Source organism: Nicotiana tabacum, chromosome 5, assembly GCF_000715075.1.
Source record: "Nicotiana tabacum cultivar K326 chromosome 5, ASM71507v2, whole genome shotgun sequence".
In the NCBI taxonomy this organism is placed as follows: domain Eukaryota; kingdom Viridiplantae; phylum Streptophyta; class Magnoliopsida; order Solanales; family Solanaceae; genus Nicotiana; species Nicotiana tabacum.
In genome coordinates, this window is record NC_134084.1 from 130110682 (window position 1) to 130137831 (window position 27150).

The window sequence follows — 27150 nt, forward strand, 5'->3', positions numbered from 1 at the left end:
TTATAAAAATGATAATTTTGTACCAAATTTATTTATGTTAAGGAGTATGGTTTGTGATAATATAATTAATGTTATTGATAATGGTATTGTTGGATATTTGTGATAATTTTTAGAACTTATGGGTATAAATTATGTTTCATGTTTTTCCAAAATAAATTTGAGAAATATATTTTGAAAATTGATGTTCAAACACATTTTTATTTTCAAACTAAATTTTATCCAAATCAGATTTTTCAAAACATATTTAGAAATATAAGGCCAAAAGCTAGCAAAAGGAAGACATGGTCAAGCGCTTGTTCCCCGAGCGTGGGCATTAATTTTTCCCATATCAGCACTTTTATTATCTTCCATTAATTATTCTTCTTTTTCTAGTTAAGTTATCCATACACTGACAAATACTACAAACAAACATAGAAGTGAAAGAAGACAGTAGTGAGCAGTGACTTGGGAAACTGCGTTAGAGAGCTTAGCTGAAGCTAGCCTACCACTCTCCTGCTAACTTTTGTGTGTGTGTGTGTGTGTACGAACACAACCCCTCAAGCTCTTCACCCCCACTCTTCTTAGGGTTCTTTCTTCTGCTTCATTTTCTTGGTCCTTGAGCCACATTTTCTTTTTCATTTTTTTCACAAGAAAGCTGGATTTTCACTTGGTTGAGATCTTCTTGGTAAGTTTAAACCTGTTCATTTATCTCAGAAGTGTCAAATAAGGTTTGTTTTTTGTTCGGTCTTCCCTCTCCTTATATGAACTTTGTAGTTGCTGAGACCACTGATTTCTCATATGGGTTGGTTTCTTTTCTGATAAAGTTTCAGTCTTTGAGGAAACGTTGTGTTTGTTTTACAATGTAGATTGACATATGTAGCTTTAGAGCTCTAGATTTGGAGGCTTTGTGTTTTGCAGCAGATGAAACTGATTTCCTCTTCTTCTTTTTTGGTCTACTTAGAAAGGGCAATGAAGAGTTTCTAATTTTTTAGGTCTATATCACTTAACATAAACATGAATGAGAGAAAAATATTACTACTATCCAGGAGCTTTAAAGAAGTGTGTGGTAGGAAGGAAAAAGCTTTCTAGGAAATGTTGATATGATGAAAGCAAAACATTTTCCCATCAAAAGGAGGAAAATGACTTTCCTCACTTACATGAGGAAGTTATTTTCCTAACAACTACTATCTTAGTTTGCCTCAGCTAAAATGAAAATTATTTATTAATCTCTAGTAGTCAATAGTTTAATCAAAAACCCCGATTTGCTGATATTATTATTAATTTTTGATAATACATGTACAAACGCCAAGAAAACATCGGAGAACATTTTTCAGGAAATTATTTTCCATGGAAAATGACTTTGGTCACACCAAACACACCCCAAATTTATTTTGTTTTTTATATATTTAATTTGCTTTGGTGCTGCATTTGTTGTCTCCTTGCAACTTGATGGACTTTCAGTTTTTCCTTCTTTTTGGGAAGCATTATCTGTTTATGTTCTTAAAAGTCACTAGTGATAACTGTGTTGAATGGACACTTTTGAAATGTTTGCTAAAATATGGTTTCAAATGTCATTTCTTCTTATGCACAATATTGTTCCAAAAATGTTATTGCTAAACAGTGTAAGCACTGGAGTAAAAGTTGAAGTAGAAGTTAAGAAAGTTGATAAATGGCTTACATAATGATAGTATTTTTTTCTCTTGGATTGCAAATTTCTTCCTCCTATTGTAAGCTTGTTGGTGGGAGTGGAGGTAGTTTATAAGGTGTTTTGTTGAAGGGATAGTGTTGTTTGTTTGGTGTTATATCCATTTTGAGTGTTAAAGTTTTCAGATTCCTCGATGAACCATTATCTATTTACATACAATAACATTTCTTTCTTCGGCAATGAATCCTCTGAAATGTATCCTTTATTGTGGGTCAGGTGAGTCTTTGAAGAAAGCAAATTTAGTTTGTCTTCTCTACATCTACCGCTGAGAGGATACCAATATGCAGACACCAAAAGGAAGGTATTTCTAATTCATTCACTCTGCTTTTCTTGATCTTCCTTCGCGAGTAACTCAAAAGAAGAATGTGAAAATAAAGTGGTTATTGGTTATGTTGTTAGATCAATTCAAGAGTATCTATCTTAATAATTTATCTACCACGAATTCTTAGTTTTAGTCCCTTTTATTTCATTCTTACATAGCCAAATTGACTTCCAAAACAGCAGATGATGACTGTCTTGAGCCATTGGTCCTTTGAGTGTTATACTGCTCTGCAACAGTAAATTAAAAATACTACAGTCTGAAGAAGCTAATATAGTTGTAAAATATATTTTTGAGATGTTCATAACTGAACTGTGCTACGAAAATTAACATGCTATTGGGTGTTCAAGAAGATCAGCTTTGCTATCTCCGGAAAAAGAAAAGTGAAGTATATTAGAGAAGATTAGATTCCTTTCTTTCATTTCCTGAACTGTCCAGCTTCTACGTTATGTCGTTATCCAGTTGTTGTATCTTATTTGTTTGTTATAGCTGTATTTAAATTTCCAATACGTAGCCTATTTCTTTGGTTAGTTAGCTGGGGCGGCTCAAGTGTAAATGGGGCGTAAAGCGAAAGTTTAATATGTGGCCTAGATATTTATAGAAATGTTATATTATATATTTTTATTTAAAATCTATTCTTCTAGCTTTTTGAGATGCAAAGTTGTTAATAATTTTGTTATAATCGATTTTTTCTAGTAATTCCTTTTAATTTTGATCTTAGATAAGATTTTATGATATAGCCAAGCCATTTAATCTTTCTTGAGACATTGTTGATCTTAGATAAGATTTTATCAATTTTAATTTTGAAAAACTTCTTTCTGCTGAAGCAACTATTAACATTATTCTATAAGCAATATAAGCATTTGGAAAAGAATCAAGTCTTTTTATTTGATTGAGTATATCGATTAGAGTATTATCTTCTACTTCTAGTATTTCTCTTAACACTTTTAACTTGGAAAATAAGTCTAAACCATCAATATCTGAGTGATTGTTGTGTTTTAAGGAACCTTCAAGGTTAAGACAATATTTCTTCAATTTCTCATCATCTAATGATCTCAAATTTTTACCATTAAATAGGAAACCAAAGATACTTTCATATACTTCAAACTGTTCAAATCTATTTTGAAGTGAAAAAATGGCTTGATCTACTATATATAAGAAGTAATCAACTCTAAAAGATTCTTCAGGAGACTTTGTGATTTCATTATCAACATTCTCACCAAACTGTTTCTTTCTATGTATTACACGTTTATTACGAAATTCAGGTTCTATATTCATCTCAAATGCAATTTCCTTAGCTGAAATCATGGCATTTGTAAATCCTTCTTCTCTATATTTTTCAAAAAAAGAAATTAGACCTCTTAGTTGATATATGGCAACATCAATAAGCATATCTTTTGATTGTAAACTTTTGCTAACTAAATTAACAACAAATAATACATCATACCAAATAGTCATGCCCAATAAAAATTTAAAATTTTCAAGCTCATAAGTTGCTGGACAACTTGCTTCACTTTTTGTTTTTGGATCCTCACTAACTTCTACTAATTTTATTAAAGCATCTCTTATTTGCGGAGACTGGAATCTTATTGCTTTAATACTTTCAATACGACTTTCTCAACGTGTTTGTGATAATGATTTAAGAGTTAGACTGGGTACACTATCTTTTAAAATTTTCCACCGCTTAGTGGAAGAAGAAAACAATGAATATATACGTTGTACTACTCCAAAAAATGATATTGCCTTCGTACAAGAGTTAGCCATGTCGCAAAGTACCAAACTTAGATTGTTACATCCACATGGTGTATAAAAAGATCTAGGATTTATATCGAGAAGTCTTTTTTGCACTCCTTGGTGTTTTCCCTTCATATTGGATCCGTTATCATATCCTTGTCCTTTTATATTATCAATATCAAGTCCAATATTTTTTATTTCATCTAGAATAACTTCAAAAATACCTTTTCCACTTGTATCATCCACTTTTAAAAACTCTAAAAAATATTTAGTAATTTTTATTGGAGTTGATGAAATATCCACACTTCGTAATATAAAAGACATTTGTTCTTGATGGCTTATATCTGGGGTGCAATCAAGTATGATTGAGAAATACTTTGTTTCTTTAATCTTTCCAATAATATTATTCTTAATTTCACTTGCCAATAAATTTATCAATTCATTTTGAATATTATGTCCGAGGTAATGATTTTGAATTTCATCATATTTAATTCGCCGAATATGTTCTTGCATGATAGGATCAAATTCTACAATCATTTCAATAAGACTTAAAAAATTTCCGTTGTTTTCTTGATAAATCTTTTCTTTTTTTCCCCTAAATGCCAAATTATTTTTACGAAGAGTTTTTATGACGGCAATAATTCTTGACAATACATTTCGCTAGTGCTCTCTATCTCTATTAATTTGGTCTTGCATATCTTTATCAATTGTTTTATTTTGCACAATCTCATTTCTAAGTCAATCCATTAACTCATATTAATAATATGTCCGTTCGTTGTTTCATGAGTTTTAAGCTTAGTACTAATATTTTTCCAATCTCTACTACCTTCACTAGCTAGTTTACTAATACTAGCACTAAAATTTGTATTAAATAGCTTGCAACAAAAACAAAATACTCTATCAAAATCTTTGGAATAAACCAACCATCTTCTTTCATGTTTTTCCCCATTTGCTAATTTTTGAAAATAATGTGTAGTAGAAAAGTGCCTCAAGAATTTATCCTTTGGAAAATCTATATCAGTAATTCTTGTTGGTTCCTTTTCTACTAATAAATCTCTCAACTTTGTATCAATATTAGTCCATTGACTAGGATTATATATATTTTTATGAATGTTATTTTTTAATTCATTTATTAGTTCTTGATATTCTTGAGAATTTTCGTCAGATTTCTCATAAACCTCTTCTTCTTCAATTTGGATTTTGTTATCATCTGACTCAACTAAGTTAGTGACTTGTTCATCTACATAACATTCTCCTATATTTTGCGATATAGTTTTTTTATTGTTAGTCAAAAATTTGTCTAAGAGCTCCTTTCTGAGATTTTATTAAATTTTCAACTTTTCTTTTCTTTTGGATTTTTGAATAACCAGATGCATATTTTCTTGTTGACATATTTATATTCTAAAAAAAATTAAACAATATGTACAAATTAGAATTAATAAAATAATAAATAACAAATAAAAATAATACTAGAAAGTTAGAATAATATTACCCGATAACTAACTAAATCAAGAAATTTGAAGACTTTGAGTCGTTGATTCCAATTCCAAAATATCCAGTTATTGACTGAATCTAGTAGAAAGAATTAAGAAGATATTAGTCAAAGAAAGGAAGAAGACGTCTCTATAATGAAAGAAAGAACAAGAATGATATGGATTGTATAGAGAAGAATTGAAACGTTGGGGTTGGGTATGGTCAATTACTTGGAAGAATAAAAAGTAAAGTTGTCCAATTAAATTAAAGTGACAACTATATTTTCTATTATTTTAAGTTTTAATTTATTAATATATTTAAAGTTTTTCTTTCTTTTTATATAAAAAGTATAAAAGTATTATATACATATATTATTGTTTTTAAAAAAACCTATAAAATTATTCCTAAAAATTGGGGGCCTAAGGCACTTGCCTTACCCCCTATGTAGTTAGAGCCGGCCCTGTTAGTTAGTTAGACTTTCTCTGTATATAAACTCATCACTGATTCAATTAAAAGAATGCAACAGTTTCCCATCTTTCAATATATGCCTCTACTCTTTAAGGTGACCCTGAGGGGAAGAATGGTAGAACAATAATTCAGAGTTCCATTTTGTCTTTTCATGTTGCAGCTGCAGATATTTGATATGTTATCGATCTTTGAAAATCTATTATTTAAACATCTACTTATAATACAATACAATAGAAATACTTTACCTCAGTTCTGTAAAGTTAATCTGCATGGCAGTTGTGAAATCATTCTCTACGTCTGCTGATAGTTCATGTCTTGTCTGCACTTGTTGTTCGCCTTCTCACATGTTTTTTGTCTGAAGGACCGTCTCTATTGAGGTGCCACAAAGGAAATCTCCAGCTACACCAAAGACAGCTCGAAAGCTCGGAACTTCAGGGCCAGATGTTGATTCTGTTTCATCTCTAAATCCAGCAAGCAGGACACCAAAAGACAAGAGTCCCAAAGTTGTTGGTCGCCGCCAGTCACCACGAAGTCCAGCAGTAGAGGTACTTGAGTAATACATTAAGCCTGACTTTCCTTGCACAATATCTGTGGTATATCAAACTTGTGCAAATAAAAATATTCCTTTATTAAGCTTTTAATTGTTGCTGTTTATCTCATTCTTTTAATTGGCAGTTAGAATATACCCTTTATGCTTATTAAAATCCGCAGAACCCTCTGCTACTGTTTCTTTCTTTGGTCAGTTTTTTCATTCTGTTATGGTGGAAATAATTGTCGTGCATTCATTAAACACAGTGCTCCTGCTATCTTGTTTTTCCCTTTAACTGCTGTCGCCTGTCTGACTTGCTGGTTCAAGGCAGTTGCACTGTTTGATGCAAACTTACTCTATTTATGCAACTTTAGAAGTTGAGAATTCACAAACTTTCTCTTGCTTATACTATTGCTGTTTTAGTAGCTATATTCCTACTTAAAAGTCCTCTAGTGTTACTAAGATGCTCATTGTTCTTTTGTAATACACAGCAGAAGCGTCTCGGCAGAGTGTCCGATTTGGAAGACCAGCTTGCTCAACTCCAAGAGGAGGTGAAGAAGGCAAAGGAACAACTCAGTTCATCAGAGTCATTGAAGAAAAAGTCTGAACAAGAGGCTGATGAATTCAAGAAGCAGATTGCGGCCATGTCAGAGAAGCTTGAGGAGTCTGAGAAGCCGCTGCTTGAGCGCTCAGATTCTGAGGAAGCTCGACTCCTGGAGCTACGCAAGATCTCACAAGATCGGGATCGAGCATGGGAATCTGAACTTGAGGCTGTACAAAAGCAGCATGAATTGGACTCTGCCGCTCTGGCTTCTGCCATGAATGAAATCCAGAAGCTTAAACTGCAGCTCGCTAGAGTAGCTGATTCTGAAGCTACTCAAGCTCACCATGCTGAATCAGCTCATGCTGAGACCCAAAGCTTAAGGGTAAAACTGAACGAAACCGTTTCATTGCTTGAGCAATTACAAATCCAGTTAAACAAAAGCAAGGAATCTGAAGCTAGTGTACTTGAAGAAGTGAGTAAAGCTCAGTTGGAGCTAGAAGTTGCAAAGCTGACAGGCGACACTCTATGCTCGGAAAGTTTGAAGGCAATGGAGGCTTGCAAATCCTTGTCATTGGAGTTGGAACAGTCAAAGGTTAAAGAGGCTGCACTGGAGGAACTTGTCAGCAATCTCCAGTCTGATCAAGTGAACAAAAGCATGAACCTGGTAGATCCTTCAGAAAGTGGAATTAATGTGGAAGCTGATGAACTCAAAACTGAGCTCAGTAATCTTAAAGATGAAGTAAATGAACTAAGAGCTGCATTGGAGGATTCCGAGAGAAGCTATCAGGAGGAATGCATCCAGAGCACCTTGCAGATAACAAGTGCTTACGAGATAGTGGAGTGTACAAAGTCTGAATCGATTCAAAGAGATACTGAATGGAATTCAAAGTTAAATGCTGCAAAAGCAGATATGGAAGAGTTAAAGGGGACACTGATGAACAAAGAAGCTGAACTACAAAAGATTTCAGATGAAAATAAGGGCCTAAATTTACAGGTTGAAGAAATACCGGCAGCTGACGGAGAAACTGAATTACAAGATGAATTGAAGAAATCAGAGTCAATCTTGGCAGATTTAAGGGCAAGTTTATTTGATAAAGAGACGGAGGTGCAGAGTACCACTGAGGAGAATGAGATGCTGAAGTCTGAAATGAAGAAGAGGGAAATGGAGAGTACCAAAGTGAATGACGAGGTTCTTGCCTTGGCAGAAGCTGCAAAAACTTCTGAAAGAGAGGCCCTGATGAAGCTGGGGTATTTGACTGAGGAAGCAGATAAAAGTAGCAGAAAAGCAGCACGGGTCATTGAGGAGTTGGATGCAGCACAGGCGGCTAACTCTGAGATGGAAGCTGAGTTGAGGAGGTTAAAAGTACAATCTGATCAGTGGAGAAAAGCTGCTGAAGCAGCTGCAGCTATGCTATCAACTAGCAATAATGGAAAATATGTTGAGAGAACAGGCTCTTTAGATTACCACACTATTGGTGGAAAGCTGCGTTCTCCATTGTCTGAAGATATGGATAATGATTACTCACCCAAGAAGAAGAATGGCAATATGTTGAAGAAGATCGGTAGTTTATTAAAAAAGGGCCACAAATAGATGCATATCGTGCAGGTTGCTTCCAAATGAACATTGTTCTATTTCTCTTATCATCATTGTCTAGTTCTTTCTAATTCTTGTTTTTGCTAATATATCTACTATTTTTCCTTCACAGGTATTTTTACTGAGCTTCAGCCTCCTGGAAAAATCTCTTAGCTGATTTTTGTAAAGCTATTCCAAAATTGATGAGGCCTCTGTGATCTCACCTGCCAATACTCATATGCTTCCTTAGGAGATAGTAGAAAGCAATGTAACTTAATTCGAAATTTTCAGTTTATTTTGCAGTTGGAGCTTTCACATATAGACTACTGTAAGTTCCAACATGTTCTACTAAGTGTAATGAATCCCAGGCAGTTGATTAATCGTAGAACTTGCTGTGTCAGTTACTTTAGATTTTTATAATTTAAAGATGGCAATATGGATGAATTCTCAATGTAGATTGGAACTAGTGTGTGCTTCATATAAGCACCTGTTTTTTGGATAGTACTTATATATTGAAGAGCATTAATAATTGTAGAAAAATTTAAAGGTGTGGTCCTTTGTTATTTTTAAAATAAGTATTTGGAGTAATTTCATAAATCTGAACACTTGCTTGAGGATACATGGGATGTTGCTAACTCTTCTACTAGATTTAGGAATCAAATTCATCACTTCCATTCTAATACAGGTTCTCAAGGCATTTACATTCTCAATCAAATAAAAACAAAGAAATCTTTATACATATTACTAGAAGTTATAATTTTATCTAATTGTACAATTAAAGACGTTTGAGTCCAAATTTCTAGCTAATTAGGCTTTGATACATTTTGAGTAACTTAACCAAAGGTCTCGAGTTTGAGTCTCTGGGTATGAAGTCGTCTTTGTTAGGGAGCACTTTACCCCTAATATGGGATTTCCTGACGCGAATTCGGATTTAATCGGGCCTCAATGTAGGTACTGAACACCAGAAAAGTAAATGGACTAAAGCACATATTCTTTCAAATGTCTAGTGCCATTATCTTTTCTTTTTTGTCAATTAATTCCCACTTTCTTTTTTCTTGTTTAAATTTTATTATTAAAAAAAAAAATTAGATCATAGAGCATGCAAATTTCTTGCGCATCTTTAAACAGAATCTTATCTATTTACTTTTAAAGATGTGAAGTAAGGAAAATAAATTGTCTTCTTGAGAAAAAAAGTAGAAACTCTATCAAGAAAAAATTAAGTTTAATAATTTTCTTTTCGATAGATCTAAAAAGGTCATTTTCTTAAATTTAAAATTGTAAAGAGGCCATGATGTACAAATAGCACGAGTTTCTCGAGGGTTTCATTTGGGCATATTCGATTATGGAGAATTAACTTAAATAGTTGTCCTCAATTAGACCTCATTTGTTTGCACTTAATGGAGATCTGAATCTTAATCATCCAGATCTCAGAAATTAAGTGCATTTATTTTTAAAGTCTGAATCTTTAATTATTAAGTTTATTTGTTTTTTTTACTTCACAACTGATAAAATTGATTGAATCTACACAATAATGCAACATGCAAGTGAATCTGAGTGAGAGATCTACAATAGAGATAGAGAGGAAATGAGATGAAGAAGGAGCTCTGTATTTTCACTTAAGAAGAGGAAGAAGAAATACACGTGAGGGTGGGCCTTTTATAACAGCCCACCTCTAATTGTCTTTAACATCTTTTCCTTTAAGAACAAAGCTTTCTAATCTTTACATCAAGCTGGTGGGTGAAATACATTAAGCACACCAAGCTTGGACAAAAGAAAATGATGATGTGCTGATCCTAGACCCTTGGTCATAAGGTCAGCCTGTTGTAGACTGGTAGAAATGAATTGTGGTGCCAATTGTCTAGCCTTGATTTTTTCTCAAAAAAAATGGCAATCTATTTCAATGTGTTCTTTCATGAAAGATGGGACTGGCTACTATTTGTAAAGCAGCCTTACTATCACAATGCAGAGGAACTGGTTGATGGATATGAACTTGAAGCTCCTTCAACAGTCTTAGAAACCATGTAATTTCTGCTCCTGCTGCTGCTAGACTCCTATATTCAGCCTCTGCAGAACTTCGACTCACAGTCTGCTGTTTCTTTGACTTCTAGGAAAGTAGAGAATCACCCAATTTGATGATGTATCATATGATTGATCTCCTAGTATTTGGGCAGGAGAACCAGTCAGAATCACAATAAGCAGATATGTTGTTGATAGGACCAGTACTTAGCAACATTCCAAGCCCTGAAGCTGATTTCCCATATCTGACCACACGCAATGCTGCATCCCAATGGGATTGTTTGGGCTGTTGCATAAATTGGCTAAGTACTTGAACTGCAAAACTAAGGTCTGGTCTAGTAATGATTATGTAGAGTAGCTTCCCAATAAGTCTTTGATAGCTTCCAATGTCTTCCGGTTCCGCATCCCCCTTGACTCCTACATGCTTGTCATAGTCGATGGTAATCAATTTCTGATTCAGTTCAATGGGAGTAGAAATTGGTTTGGTTGCTGCAAGTCTAGCTTCTAAGATCAATTGCAAAGCATACTTTCTCTAAGTAAGCAGTATCCCTTCATTTGATCTCAGAACTTCTATGCCAAGGAAATAACGAAATTCTCCTAGGTCTTTCACCTTAAACGAGCCGTGTAGAGTCTGTTTAGCCTCCTCTATCAGTTCTACATTACTGTCAGTTATAAGAAAATCATCCACATACACCAGGATTATAACAATGTGAGGACCTATTTTCTTAGTGAATAGAGAATGATCTTGAGCACTTTGAGAGTAACCACATTCCAGTAAAGCTTCAGTAAGTTTAATGTTCTATTACCTTAAGGCCTGTTTAAGGCCATATAGAGATTTGAGTAGTTTGCACATCTTATTCTCCCCTTGTTTCTGGAAACCCTGAGGTAAGTCCATGTAGACTTCCTCATAGATGTTTCCTTACAAAAATGCATTGTTCTCATCCATTTGGAACAAAGTCCAACCTCTTGATGTTGCATGCTGATTACTGTCCTCACAGTTACCATCTTTGCTACCGGAGAGAAAGTTTCATGATAATCGAAACCTTCTTGTTGACTATAACCCTTTGCCACTAATCTATCTTTGTATATCTCTATTTCCCCATTTGCTTTGTACTTGATCTTGAACACCCATTTAGATCCTATTGCTCTCTTACTTACTGGCAAGTTAATTATCTCCCAAGTAGCATTGTCCTCAAGAACCTTAATTTCCTGTGACATTGTGCTATCCAGTTCTTGTTCCTGCATGCTTCCTTGAAGGATTTAGGTTCAACCTCTGCTGCAAACATTCCTAAATAGGCCTGGTAATTGTTAGATAAATGAGTGTAGGATATAGAGTTGGAGATATAGTATGGCTTGGACTGTGATTTGCATGTGGTAATGTAATCTTTTAGCCAAATAGAGGGTCTTGAAACTCTGTTGGATTATATGGTATGCAAATTATCATCAAGTAGTTGGCTTGTGTCTGTTTGATCCTCAACATCATCAGTCTCTGCTATTAGACTCACAGCTGGTTCAGAATCATCCACTGCTGCTTGTTCAATGGAGGCTGCTTGTTCAGAATCAGCTACTGCTGATGTGGTTTCTGAATCTACTGTTGTCACTCCCTCATTTGGAAGCTGCTCTTCAGTAGTTGAATGAAGAGCAGGTTGGTCAGGCATAAGTTCAGTTGGAACAACTGATGGTGTAGTATTTGGGAAGAGGTCTTCTTCTTCAATTTGCATTCCTTCCTTGAAAGGAAATGAATATTACATCTCTGTTGACAAATATTCTTCTGCTTTCTAGATCATACGACCTATACCCTTTTTGTGTTTCTGAATAGCCAATGAGAATAGATCTCCTTGTCCTTGGTGCAAATTTATCCCATCTAGGTAAATTACTTGCAAAACAAAGACATCCAAATACTCTTAGATGGTCTATTTTTGCTTGTTTTCCATGCAACACTTCATATGGACACTTCCCCTGTAATACTCTTGTGGGTAATTTGTTTATTAGATAGGCAGTTGTTCTTACACAATCCCCCAAAACCTTATTGGCACTGAGCTTTGGAACTTTAGTGCTCTTGCCATTTCCAATATATGTCTATGCTTTCTTTCAACTATACCATTCTGTTGATGGGTATATGGGCAACTACTTTGATGGATTATTCCCAAGGAAGCCAACAGTTCATTACATTGAGAATTAAAAAACTCAGTACCATTATCTGACCTTAACACCTTGACAATCATACCAAACTGATTTTGAATTATTGTAACAAAGTTCTTTATTACAACTAATACTTCAATTTTTAACTGAATCAAACACACCCAAGTGTACCTACTATAGTTATCAACAATAGTAACAAAGTAATGCTTTCTATCATATGTAGGTACTCTGTGAGGTCCACATATATCTAAGTGAAGAAGTTGAAAAATTCCAGTAGAACTAGTACTACCAACAGGAAAATTTTGGCCTACATTGTTTAGCTAGTGGACATATTTGACAGTCCTCTTGTATATGCACATCAACTATATTCTGTAACTTTGGAATATGTTGCATTGCCTTCATTGAAGCATGTCCTAACCTTAAATGCCAAAGTTCAGTTTCTTCTCCCTTTCTTAGGAAAACTCCTGCAGCTGCCACTGCTATGTTCTCCTTAAGCAAGTAGAAACCATTATTCTCTCTACCAATCTACATCACTCTGTCACTGTAAAGATCTTGTAATATATACAGAAATCAGGGAAGAATGTGGCTGAGCAACAGAGATCCTTTGTGAGTTTAGATACTGACAACAAGTTAAGTTTAAAATCTGGCATATATAAGTCATTTTTTACTGCCTTATTGCCTATATGGAGGCCTCTCCTGTGTGAGTTATTTGAGATTTTCTTTTAGTAGGAAGTTGTACTCCATGTTTTCCTTGGTCATCTGCTCTTCTAATATTGTTTAGAATATTCTTAAAGTGTATGACATGATGTGTTGCCCCTGTATCTATTACCCAATCACACATACTTGCATCAGATAACAGAGAGACTATACCTGTAAAATTATTAGAACTTTCTGTAGTTGTTGGTTTGGACAACAACCTCACCAGCTGTTGATATTGTTCTTCTGTGAAAAACTGTCCTTCTCATTGTATCTGCACATTCATTGGTTTCCCTTCCTCACTATTTGCATTCATATTCACATTGTTAGCATATACCTTTCCTCCTGCAGGTTGATTCCTCCTCTTGCTCTTAAAGTCGGCTGAATATCTAATTATTTTGAAGCAATTCTCCTTAAAATATCTTTTATATCCACAATGTTCATAAATGACTCCAGCCTTTCTTGCTCTAAAGTCCCGGCCTTTCCCTGCTCACATGGTGAGTGGTTCTATACGTATCAACAACACCTAAAGACCTCTGACTTTCCTCTTGAGTCACTATGGCATAGGCTTCATTAACAGTCACAACAGGCCTCTTAGCTAACACACTATTTCTTATGTTGCTATTACTTTCATTTAGCCCCATAAGAAATTGCAGCAAACGTTGAGATCTTAGGTGTTCTACTGAGGGTTGAGATACTTCACAATCACACGAAGACAGTGGTACTAACACATCTAATTCATCCTACAAGTCCTTCATTTTTGAAAAATGGCTAGTAACAGAGTCAGTACCTTGCCTTAGGGTTGTGATAGCTGTCCAGAGGTGATAAATCCTCGTCAAATCTGATCGATCAAATCTCTCCTGGAAATCATTCCACATTTTTCTTGCATTAGAGGCATAGATGATACTCGATATCAATTCACTTGATACAGTGCTCCCAATACATGACAACACAATCGCATTACATTTTTCCCATTGTTCAGCCAATCTCCTCTGTACATACTCTTCACACAAGTTCCATCCACAAACCCTAGCTTACTTTTCCCCCGGAGCGCTAATTTCATCGCTCTACTCCACAGAGCATAGTTATCTGGCCCTGTGAGTTTGAGCTGTATTAGGACAAGTCCTGGAGCATCTGAGTATTGTAGAAACAACGGATAATTGTGATCTAGAGATGCAACTTCATTTCCCGCCATGGCTGTCTGAAATTCAGCTTCGTCGGAGCTCTGATCTTCTGTATTTTGCCTGAATCTCGATGAAATCACGATCATGATACCATGATAAAATTGATTGAATTTACACAATAATGCAACATGCAAGTGAATCTGAGTGAGAGATCTACAGTGGAGATAGAGAGGAAATGAGATAAAGAAGAAGCTCTGTATTTTCACTTAAGAAGAGGAAGAAGAAATACACATGAGAGTGGGCCTTTTATAACAGCCCACCTCTAACTGTCTTAACAGCTTTTCCTTCAAGGACAACGCTTTCTAATCTTTAAACATAGGTCCCGCAGCTTAGTTCATGTACAATTAGTATGTTTCTTAATAACAACCACTTAATAAGTCCTTATAGGTGTGTATGAATAAGATCTATAACAAAGATTTAATTTCATTAATATGCTATCATCCACATTTATTATTAATTGCCACAACTGCCTACCATTATCAACTATTACCATGTCACCCACTACCACTAAACTCAATCACCACCACCACTACCACCTCCTCAATCATTGCCACCACCATTATCGACAACTACCCCCAGAATCCTCATTACCCCCACCACCATCATTCTCAACCACAAACTCATCCACCTCAACTACCACAACAAACCACCCCATCACTATCAACAACCATACCCGACACTGCCCATCATTATAAACTACCACCACATTCCTCAATCTCAACCATAACTACAACCACCACTCACCATTATTAATTATTACCACATACCGTCATCATTCTCAATCATAATAGCCATCACTACCAATTACCACTAGCGACTACTCAGAATTACCACCACCAAAACCACCACCAATCACCGCCTCTAGTCTGCATTCACAAGCATCACTGTTAGCAATCACCACCACTAACTACCATATTTTTTAAAATATATATGTTTTATTTATAGAGTATTTGATTAATTAGTATTTTATTTGAATTTTATATTTATTAATTTTCAAATAAAGATAAATTTTATATTCAGATATTAAAAAAACAGTCTTAATCATTTAGTATTCACCTTTTAATATACATCTTAATATTCAGATGTGTATTCAGATTCAAATATATTAATCTTAATGCACATCTTGATATTCAGATGTGTATTCACATTCAGAAAAAAACAAATGAGGCCTTAGTGTCTCCCAAATGGATGAGATTTTACCTTGTGTATTGCAAAAGAGCTCCTCCCCACGCACTCTCTTAAAATAAAGAGATGGCTGAGTTCAAGTTCTCATAGCATACCACCAAGGGGGGATGCTCTTCCCTTTAACTAGATTGGGTTTGAGACTTGGTTATGGAAAAAGTCCTTGAAAGGGACCCTATGCGGTGCGAATCCGGATATAGTCGGTCTGGGATATCGGACACCGGACATCGGGTAGGAAAACTAAAAAAGTCCGAGTATCTTTATATTTCTGGAAAAGTGAGAAAGTTATTTTAACAAAGACAAATACAGGCAGTCCTTGTTTCACAATACCAAAAATTTTCAACGGGAGCAATGAACAACAAGGATTGAAAAATTAACAATAGAAAACTATCCATGTAAGCCAAATAACGAGGAGCATGAGCATCAACAAGTTGGAGAAGAGCAGTTGCACAACACAAGGATGTCGTCATTGTCTCCAATATCACAGGTTCGTCATCTTATGCTCATCGAATTTCAGATTTTAATGGTGATGGTGACGTCAATGTTTGATCCCAATGATTCGATGACCTACTTGTTTAAGGTGCAATTTGAAATAACCTCGGGATAGGAGGATGCTTCTATCTATCATAGACTGTGTTCGACCAAAAAATGTTGGACTTTTTTATTGAACTAATTAAATAAGAAGATTTGAGGCAAATCCTAGCCAAAGATAATTTGTCCTAGATACGAGATAGGAGATAAGAATAAGTAGGCATAACTAAACATAAAATTTAATTATAACAATGATTGCATCTTGTCGCATAAGAAAAGGATGATGATTTTGATGATATTAAACGACAACGAAGAATACATAGATAAAAAGTGTCACCGTTCTTGAATAAGATTGACCCTCATACATTTGATATAATGCATCTAATGATGGATAATGAGGATCTAAGCTTCCTTTCTCCTTTCTCCTTGACCAGGAGCCCGAGATGAATTATCTCTCCTTCTCTCTTAAGATATGTCTACCTGTGTATCTGAGTTTTTGTCAGCCCCCCCCCCCAATTACTCTCTCCCCTCATATTTATACAAAAATACTTTTTTTATCCAATGGTCCTTAATCGGAATACTAAGTTCTTGAAATATCCTGTGGAATATTCCTCTAGAAATGTCTAAGGATTGAACTAGTCGTTCAGGCTTAATGGAGTGCTCGACCTCGACCGCAGCCGAATCACTCGTTAGTGTATTGCTTCTCATACGTGACCTCAGATCAGTTAGCTATTGGTCGTCCTTCATTAAGTGAGATTCTTCTGTTCAGATTTCAACCTATACAGTTAGTCCCTCCGCTCGTCGAGGTTGCCTTTGGGCGAGCATGGTGGGCAGACTACGCCAGTTAGCTTTTTTGAGAAATCTGAGAACATTGGGCGAAGAGTGATTCCCCTTTGTTGGCGAGGTGGAGAGATGATTCTTCAAAAGTCGTGCCAGGCCGTTACGTCAGTTTGAAATGACACTTTCTTCATGCGTCATTATGGCGCACGTTCCCCATACATTACATCGTTTCCCTCGCTTCTTCCGTTTCGAAGTTAATGAGGCGGCATTTGGGCTTTCTTGATTGGGGTGCCTGTGTCCTTATAAATAGGGATAGGCACTCCTCATTTGAATTGTTGTGTTTTTAAAGCCCTTGAAGCCCGAGTTCTTTTCTTCTTCGAATTTTCAGCTTCTGTGTTTTCTTCCATTCCTTAGTATCCTTTGCTACTATTACCTCCTTCATCTTTGTACTTCTTCTTCCCGCAATCAAAAAAATGGCCAACACTCCCTCTAATATTATGATGTTGGTTGTGGATGCATCTCACCATGAGGAAGGGGTGGCCATGGCGAAAGATGAAAACTTTCCCACTGTGGACGAGATAATCCCACGCTCCAGGAAGGTTAGATCAGACTTCAAAAGCCTGTCTGAGGATGAACCTGAACTTGTTATCTCTACTGTGGATGCGGAAGCGATCACTGCGTTTAGAACTAAGTGGCAAATCTCGATCCATGTTGAAATAGTTCCTGCTGGTATTGATGTAGTCCAAACACACCGCCCGAGGTACTGCGCATTTTATGCATACCCATTTGTCGTCGGCTACACGCTTCCTCTTTCTTTTTTATCAGAGGATTTTTGCCTCTTTTACATTGTGTGCCCGGCTCAGCTCTCTCCGTATATGTAAAAGCTTTTCCTCATACTTATCAAATACGGGGAGTTGTCCAGCCGTGGTATTTCTCTACGCCATGTACTGCCTCTTTGCCCCAAGTTTTTAAAGCGGCACGATGATTCATATGCGCCATCGGGGGACTAACGGGTTGGTGGAAAAGATGGACGATAAAACTAATCATCACTTTTGGGGAAACTTCTTCTTCGTGAAGATGGCGCACGTGGTATCGAACCCCAGCGGATTCCTCGAGGAGTGAAATTTTGCTCATAAGTGTTTCCCTTCTAAAATGACTGTTGTTTACTTTGGGGGTAATCTGATCATTCTTTTTCTTTCTTTGTAGCCCAACGGGATCCTCTTTCACTAGTTGTAGACATTCGCGACTGGGTGATTCGGGTTTTGCCCCATATTATGGGGATTCACGAGTGGTTGCATTTCCATAAGAGGTTCAAACGTAAACCTGTGGTTGGTGAGTCAACTTCGGCTTCGATTGCTAGCTCTTATACCATTATTTCTATCCTCTTATCTCTCTTTTTTGTTTACAGGTCGGAGGGCGGCAAGGAGGGCGAGGGCTCCTACGCCTACTTTCTGCCAGTTGGGTATCTCGGCCAAGCCTATTCTTGCTGTGGCTACAAATAAACCCGCTCAGACCGCTGCTGTCTTGCAAATTTCGACTCCCATAGTTTATTTTGTGGACGAGTCGTTGGAGGATGAAGAAGATGGGGCCCCTTTGAAGAGACGAAAGATAGTGGCTGAGACCGAGGGACCTTCGAGAGGTGGACTCGCGTTAGCGGTGTCCAAACTGGACGGGGTACTGGATTGGGCGTTAAGACCGTGGCTCATCCAATCTGGAGTTGGCTTTTTTGGAAGAGGAACAGAGCTCGGAGGTCGCTGCAATCATTCCTAGTGGTCCGTTGACTTCACAATAGGCCCGCCCCTCCTCTTTAGACAGCGAGAGGGCAAAGGGCATGGTTGTAGATGACTATGAGTCCAGTTCGGATATTGAACTCGAGGACATAAGAATGTTTGAAGAGGGGTTCACTCGGGTGGAAACGGGAATGGACAGTTCCTCTATCGTAATCGAGATTTCCCTAGACTTAGACTTGTTGGGGGACACAGTAAGCCCGGTGCCCTAATTTGTTGTTATTTGTTCTGCTATCGAAAATAGGGCCCTTCAGGAGATCAGCGATGCTGGCCTGTCACGGGGCGTAGCCGGAATGGCTTTGAGGCTGAGTTCTTTATTGCGTTCTTCGTTTCACGTCTTCTATTCTTGCTGACTTCTCGTGGTCCTCTTTTCTTTCCTTAAACTTTCATTTTGGAGATTGAGAGTCTCCGCCGCAAGGAGAAGGAGGCGGTCGTCTTCCAGAAGGTAGTTTCAAAATACTGTCGATATCGTGACAAGTGCGGCAAGCTAAATGCACGACTTAGGGAGGGCGGCGATCCTCAGTCCCTTAGGGAGGAGTTGGAGCAAAAGGATGAGGACCTGATGTAGTCCATGGGCAGATGCAACAAACTTGAGGAGCTGCTTAGGGCTAAAGAAGAAGAGCTCAAGGTGGGCAAGGGAGTTTCGGGTGAGTGTGCTGATCTTCAGGCGAAGGTGGTCGCAGTATTGTGAAGAGCATGAAGCGAGGAAAAGTGACAACCCCCATTTCGCTTAAAGCGAGAAGTGAAACGCTCGCTTTTTTGAAGTGAAGCAAACTTTAAAAAAATTAAAATAAATACTATGCAGTAATTAAATTAAAATAAAATAATAACTAAGAATAAAGGATATAAAAATTATAGGAATGGCAGTAATTCTCTATTAAAACTGGGCAGAGAAATAAGAACCTAAGGATTGGCATCAATTCTGAGAAAGCACCGAAGGTAAAAAAATTCGCCAGCATTTCGCTGCTATTTGGAAGTTTAAACAGTGAAAGAAGAAGAAGAAGAAGAAGAAGAAGAAGAAGAAGAAGAAGAAGAAGAAGAAGAAGAAGAAGAAGAAGAACATACTTGTTGTTGTTGAAGACTTGAACTTGAAGAAGAAGAAGAACCCTAGTCGATGTTATCAGATGCTCTGCCTTAAAACCCTAGTCGTTGTTGTTGCTGTTCTTTTATAAAAGACACAACTGATTTCGTTTTTAATAAAATATGTATGGGTCTGATTTAAAACACAGAAGCGGTCGCTTCCTTCGCATCGCATCGCTTGATCGCTTCTCGGTTTTTAGTAGGAAGCAGTCGCTTTTTTATACCTGAGTCGCTTCACCCATATGAAGCGTGCACCTTCTCGCTTCGCATCGCTTCTCGCTTAAAGCGAGGAAGCGGGCGCTTTTTTAAACACTGGGTGGTCGCCCTACGGGCGGAGCTTGAGCAGAGTGATTCTAGGGTCACCAGTCTAAGTGTTGAGCTGGTGGAGAAGGCGACCGAATTGGAGGGAAAAGTGGCCGAGTTGGAGAGAGTCGAAGGAGCCCGGGTAGCGGCCTTGGTGAGGGTTGCGACATCAGAGGATTCTATCCGCGTTCTTGGGTCTGAGCATGCAATGGAGATGGGGACGGCTACTCTGAGGGAGATATGACTTGATGAGAGAATTGGCGAGCTTGAGGGAGAGGTCTCGACCTTGGGTGATCAAATTGTTGCTCTCGAGGCTGAGAGGGCTCAATTGTTGGTTTTGACTTCTTCTGTGTCCACCTCTGCTAACGTTCCTTGCCATTTGTACGAGATGTGGATCCATGCTGAAGCTCAGCAAGATATATATATAAGGGCTTGTTGGCATGGGGGAATGTTCCGGAAGCTGCTTTTGAAGAAGTTCGTGTGAAAGCGCGTGAGGCCCTGCTTGCTTGCGGCTATGATCCCACAACACCGGAGGCCGATGGGGTTGATGAGGCTGAGGACGGTCTTGCCTTTGATGATGACCGTTCTGATGGAGAGGGTGACGGTGGAGGTGACATCGCCGAACCTAGCGGGGAAAGAGATGATGGCGTGGATGGGGGTGATGCTGAGTGAAACCTTTGTACTTTTAACTTGTCCTTTTGTACTTAGTTTTTTTTGGTACTTAGTTGGTTGAGTGGAGTTCCCTTTTTGGCCCTTTGTAAGGCACTATCTCATTTCTTTTTCTTTTCTTTTTTTTGAATAAAGCAGCTGGTTCGTCTTTGATTGTATGTCTTTGGCTCTTTCTTTTCTTTTCGGATTTCTTGGATTTGCTCGCAATAAGTCCCTGACTTTTGGTAATCGATTCAAGCGGGGTCGAATTTGACCTGCTTATTCGGACAAGGTCGAACTTGACTTATTAACTCGAGCGAGATCGTATTTGGTATGTTAATTCGAGCGAAGTCGAGTTTTGTATTGCCAATTTGAGCGAAGTCCATTTTTACTTGTAAATTCGAGTGAGGTCGGATTTTGACTTGCCAATTTGGGCGAAGTCCATTTTGACTTGTAAATTCGAGCGAGGTCGATTATTTTTCCTGTGTTGGCATGACGTGTAAATTTGGTGGAGTTACGTAAGAATTCCGTATGTTGTTTTGCTTATTCATTTATTGGAGAAGGTTACACGTTACTGTACGATCCGTAGATACGTTCGAGGAGTCCCGGTCTATCTAGTTCTTTCATCGCTCCGCCTAGAAAGGTAGTTGATAAACTGGGTGATGAGTGTCACACTCAAGCTGGGATGGCATGTGGGCGAGATCAGATTTTAACTGGTTGTGTCGTCGCAGAGTTGCTTTGGCGAGTGCATGGATGGGTTTTACGCACTTGTGCTCTTTCTGAGTACTGGAGAGATTCGTATGTTCTTCCAGCTGGTGATTCGGTCCTAGTCTATTCAGAATTATCCCTTTATGGCGTTAAGTACCAATTTGTTGGAGAGGTGGCTTCACTCATCCGTTGCTTGCAGGATGATATGGCGTGGAGAGTGTTGTTTTGATAATGTTTGTTCTCTTGTTCGCATAGTTGGGAGAGTTTTTCTATTCGCATCACATTCAAAGAAAAATAATAAGTTAAACCCAAACTAAATTGTTTGTTACCTCGGCCTAATTGGTTGACGAGTGGAGAAGGGCGTTGTAACACGACTCATTTTGACCCATACTTGAATGCTGGCTTCAGATATGATCCTGGCCCCGTGCTTGGCTTCACCGTCAGTCGAATCTGGGCTCTTGTGGAATGACAACTTATTTTTCCCGTTGGGATCTCGAGTTCGAGTCCCAGTCTGATCCAGTCCCAGGCATACAAAAATAAGGGGAACATAAATCATACCGCAAACACACTGGCAAGGTAAGCTTGCTATTTCAAAGAATTACACTATAGCTATCATTTCTTCCTAAGAGAGAGAGAGGGCAGTGTGCATAAGTGTAGATTGGTATCTGACGTTAATATAGCAATAAGATGGTGGACGTGCTTAGTGCGTAGTGACCATAATTCTATTTTGACAACTCACGCTTACGACATACCAGACTTACCCCTTTAGCAAGACGTGTCTTTCACGTAGATATCAAAATATAATTTCGTTTTCGTGCAATGATCTTACCTCGGTTTGTCAGGCTATTTAAAGAGTTTGCCTTAGATCTAGAGGAGATTAAAATTTTGGCTAGAAAATCCCCACAGACGGCGCCAAATTGTTCGACCAAAAAGTGTTAGACTTTTTTATTGAACTAATTAAATAAGAAGATTTGAGGCAAATCGTAGCCAAAGATAATTTGTATTAGATCCGAGATAGGCGATAAGAATAAGCAGGCATAACTAAACATAAAATTTAATTATGACAATGATTGAATCCCGTCGCATAAGAAAAGGACGATGATTTTGATGATATTAAACGATAACGAAGAATACATAGATTAAAAGTGTCACCGTTCTTGAATAAGATTGACCCTCATACATTTGATATAATGCATCTAATGATGGATAATGAGGATCTAAGCTTCCTTTCTCCTTTCTCCTTGACCAGGAGCCCGAGATGAATTATCTCTCCTTCTCTCTTAAGATATGTCTACCTGTGTATCTGAGTTTTTGTCAGCCCCCCCCCCCAATTTACTCCCCCCCCCCCCATATTTATATAAAAATATTTTCTTTATCCAATGGTCCTTAACCGGAATACTTAAGTTCTTGGAATATCCTGTGGAATAATTCTCTAGAAATGTCTAAGGGTTGAACTAGCCGTTCAAGCTGAATGGAGTGCTCGACCTCGACCGCAGCTGAATCACTCGTTAGTGTATTGCTTCTCATACATGACGTCCTCGGCTTGGTTAGCTCTTGGTCGTCCTCCCTTAAGTGAGATTCTTCTATTCAGATTTTGACCTATACAGACTGCAGATGGGAGGAAGAAGAGGACAGCACCAAAAGCTCATCCTTAGATGTTGCGAAGAATTAACCTTCATCAGCGAATAACATATGACAAATGAGAATGGAACTTCGGTGGTTGCAAATGAGCAAGGGGCTGCTGATCCATTTGTTAGAGAGGATCAAGAAGTTGTTTAGGATCAAAATTATTAATGTTTTCCAACTTTTTTTTCTGAACTGTTAAATAATCGCCTATGTTATTTTTGATGGTCAAGTTTAAATTTGAAAATCGCCTTTCCTATACTTAGCAATTTCTTATGAAAAATGTAGCCGGTATAAATGATGTGTTCAAGCGTACTCTTTGAGGTCAATGGATATATACTGAATGGATAGCTATTTCAAGATGCTGTTTGAGCATGAGTAACTCTTAATCTTACGCAATAATTTGTTGTTGTCGAGGCAAAACTAATGCATCCAGTTTCTGCACAACATGCTCTATAGAATTATCTTGTGAAATATAACCATGGAGCCGAGGGTTTCTTGGAAACAATCTGTCAACCTGCACAACATAAGGCGGGTAAGGTCTGCATACGTATTACCCTCCCTAGATCCCACATTTGGGAATATAACCATCGGAAGCGGACTGTCTGTATGTTGCTACTGATTAATGACCCCTATCCCTCTTATTCTATGTGTATTAGTTTCAGTTTTGGAAATCATTCAACTATTCTTTAAATTGAAAGGGGGAACTAGGAGAGGGAAGGGTGAGGAGTTGTAATAGTTGTAAGCATTTAGTTCAGAACTTCAACCAATGTGACTGAACAGCAGTCGGTTTTCTGTGTCTCAAACTGTGGCTCTGCTTGTAATATGTCTAGTTTTAGGCACTTTAAATTTCTAATTTCCTCGTGTAAAATTTTCTTTACATATCTTTTGTTGGCTAAGGCAAAAGGTCTACTCAATGCTCTAATGCTATAGACGCTCTTTCCTTCTCACTTTTCGGTTAAACACATCTTTATACATACAGCATTGTCATTAGTTCTTAAGTATAGGTGCAAGATAATCCTTTCTTCCATATCTTGGGGCTTATTACAGCAAGTATTAAGATTTTCAGTTATACTAGCACCGGAATTTATGCAGCCTTAGATTCTCCGGCGTTTTTGGTAACCCCAAAGATTGTTATTCAACAGTTACTTCAAACATACATGCGCTTTGCCAGCTACTTTATCATAACTCTCTTAGAGAGTTTCAAACTTAAAAATGCAACAGTTTTGTTAAATGCAGCATTTCAGGTCCAGGCTTCAATCTCTGGAGCTACTACTATAGGACTTCTTACTGTGTGATGGCCATTCTCTTCCTCCCAAGTGATTGAACCAGATTGTGCTTGATCTTCAGCAATGCCCTTGTAATGTATGGTTAGAGTGTAGTCCTGCTTCTGATTTTTCTTCTCAAACACCAAGGTCTGTGAAAAGATAGACATTGTCGAGTTTTTCGGTGCTTTCACTTTTACTTTATACGTAGCTGCACCAACTCCAACATTTGTGACTGTCCTCTTGAATTTCTGCTCCAACCAAGTGTAGTTCCCATAAGGGCTAAAGAGAGCAATAAATGAAGGGTAATTGATATGATTGGATGGATTTGAGCACTTGTGCTGAGCTGATGAGCTAGCAATTGTTTTGAATTGCTCTACTTTCAAATTCATAGAGCAGAGAAGGTTCACATAGTCTTGTGGAGTGGCATCATATATTAGGCCTGGATCAACTGCACGGTTTGGATCAACGACTCCTGCTCCCATGGCTAATGATGTAGCATCCTTGTTATCATCCGCTGTTTTGATGGGTTTTTCAGTATTATCCAAAGGATTGGCAGTGGTCATCATGGCAGAGCGAATAGCTGAAGGACTCCATTCAGGATGTACTCCTTTTAGCATCGCAGCAATTCCAGCAACGTGAGGAGTAGCCATGGAAGTTCCTGATAGAAGACGGTAATCACTATACAAATTTGTATTGACACCAACAGTTGCAGCTGAAACGTTCGATGGCCATTCTGCTAAAATTAACACTCCTGGTGCCATAATATCTGGCTTTGCAACTCGCAGGTAGCTTCTAGAGGGGCCTCTCGAGGAAAATGCAGAAACGACTGGAGCAGGCTTTACATCAATATGTGTTTCCTGGAAACTGATGCTGGCTTTAGGTTTAACACTTTTGATTGCATAATCTGTTACTTGTTTCCATTCCTTGCTGCTAATGACAACTCCAGGAATCAGAAAATAGTTGGACGTCATAAACATAGATTGCGGCTCCAAATCCTGACTCTGAGATGGCCTCTATTTGATCAGAGACTGGTAAGTCTTCTTGTGCAGTGCTATAACAAATCATGATGCTACGTTTAGCATTAGGGACTTGATATAATAAGTTAGATGAATCACAAGTAGATAAACTTCCATTGTTAACCAAATGAAAATCCTTGATCATGGTTCTCACTGGAAACAAGCTAAATCCAGTAATCTTTAAGCCATTCCCAAGAGTTAAAGTCCCTGAAAATGATCGGTCAGTACTGCATGATGCCACGGTAAAGATCCAAGGGACTCCATTGGTTAAAGTTCCCATTTCAGGGCCATCATTTCCAGCTGAAGCAGTGACTAAGACACCCTTATCATAGCACCGAAAGAAGCTATTGCAATAGAATATTTATACAAGGGAATATTAGACCATCCATACGAAATGGTCAGTATGTCAATACCATCTGCAACAGCTTGGTCCATAGCAGCAATTGAATCAAAAGTAAAGGTTCCTTCGTCAAAGCTAAACTTATACACAGCTATCCTAGCTCGTGGCGCGATACCTCTTGCTGTTCCAGGAGCATATCCAAAATATGAGGCTCCTTCAGCAAAACTACCAGCAGCAATGGAAGCAACATGAGTGCCATGACCATCAGTGTCTCTGGCTGAATTCATTGAAATATTCACACTAGGATCATTAGCCAAAATCCCCTTATTGAAATAATTAGCTCCAATGAGTTTCCTGTTGCACAATGAGGTTCCTGGCTTGCAAACTCCCTTCCACTTTTTGGGAATTTCGGACAATCCATCATCCCTGAAACTGGCAGATTCTGGCCAGATTGGTGATTCAAGTACACCAATGATAACATCTTAACCAAAACCAGATTCTGGCCATAGACCAGAAGCAGGATTGAGCTTAAGAAACTCAGAAGTACGAGTAGTGTGAGCTTCAACAGTCCTGTCTTTATAAGCTGAAAGAAAACCTGGTGATTTCTTGAGAGCTTCAAGTTCATCTTTAGACAAAACAGCACTGAAGCCATGAATTACATTGTCATAAGAATAAAGAAGCTTTGGAGTGACCATTTGGAGTAGTGGGAACATCAATCTTGATGTAATCAATAATGGAGGAACGCCAGTTTTGGTGACTAGCAAAGATCTTAGGCATAAAAGACTTGTCCAAATGGACAATGTAAGTAGACCTCTAGGCTGAGGTTCCTAGAAACAAAGACAGACTAAAAAAGAAACCAAGAAAATGGGAGAAGAGGTACTAATGTATCCATTGTTCTATATTTCTACTTGTGGTTTCCTACTATATACAGAGCCTCCTTTAAATACACATGTTAAGAAACAACCATGTTTGGCTGGTTTTGTAAAAGTAGATAATGCAATTTGATTATTTGAGAAATTGGTAAGCATGTACTTCTTGCTATAATGCATGTACTTCTTGCTATAATGCATGTACTTCTTGCTATATATCAAGGTTGTAAACGCTAAACACATCTTGTATTTGGCGATTATTATTAGAGATACTCAGCAATCAAGGAGCACTGTGGATTTCTAGCAAGTGGCACGTTAGACCCAAGTTACTATCGAGAAAATGACCCTACCATGTTGTGAATGATTGGTAAATATTCCATATTGAAATGATTTTGTAGTCAATCAATCATATTGGAAGGGTCATATTTTTCTAATTTATGCATGCCCACTCAGTCATTCCACCCCTCTCCCACCTCTCTATATATGGAAAAGGGCCAAACTGTCCCTGAATTAGCGGTCAAGGCTAAATATACTTTCCGTCCATTTATCGATTTAAAAATTCTCCCAATGTTATCTTTGCGGCTTTTTCACCTAACGGTCGACTTGAATTAAAAAAAAAAAGTTTTATTTAAATTTCACGTGTCATTTTATTA

The 27150-nt window shown here is 37.8% G+C and overlaps 1 protein-coding gene and 1 pseudogene across 2 annotated transcripts; one reads left to right on the forward strand and one right to left on the reverse strand.

Moving 5' to 3' along the window:
* The first annotated feature begins 396 nt into the window (after positions 1 to 396).
* Positions 397 to 8704, forward strand: LOC107811881 (interactor of constitutive active ROPs 2, chloroplastic). Of its 2 annotated transcripts, none has more exons than XM_016636872.2 (5): positions 397 to 664; positions 1901 to 1985; positions 6040 to 6223; positions 6702 to 8357; positions 8458 to 8704. In XM_016636872.2, the coding sequence occupies exons 2-4, from the start codon at positions 1966 to 1968 to the stop codon at positions 8340 to 8342; spliced, it is 1845 nt and encodes a 614-aa protein (XP_016492358.1). In that variant the 5' UTR covers positions 397 to 664; positions 1901 to 1965; the 3' UTR covers positions 8343 to 8357; positions 8458 to 8704. The 2 variants fall into 2 exon arrangements, with proteins under 2 accessions (XP_016492358.1, XP_016492357.1); XM_016636871.2 differs by having other exon boundaries at positions 398 to 664; positions 6699 to 8357.
* Positions 8705 to 24116: 15412 nt separating this feature from the next.
* On the reverse strand, positions 24117 to 26936 carry LOC107811879 (subtilisin-like protease SBT3; annotated as a pseudogene).
* Between the last annotated feature and the right edge of the window lie 214 nt (positions 26937 to 27150).

Excerpts from the sequence above, each read along its gene's own strand:
- LOC107811881 (XM_016636871.2), top strand. The coding sequence starts at position 1,966 with ATGCAGACACCAAAAGGAAG. Across the intron at positions 1,986-6,039 it reads ATGCAGACACCAAAAGGAAG|GACCGTCTCTATTGAGGTGC; the intron begins GTATTTCTAATT and ends TTTTGTCTGAAG. Across the intron at positions 6,224-6,698 it reads CACGAAGTCCAGCAGTAGAG|CAGAAGCGTCTCGGCAGAGT; the intron begins GTACTTGAGTAA and ends TGTAATACACAG.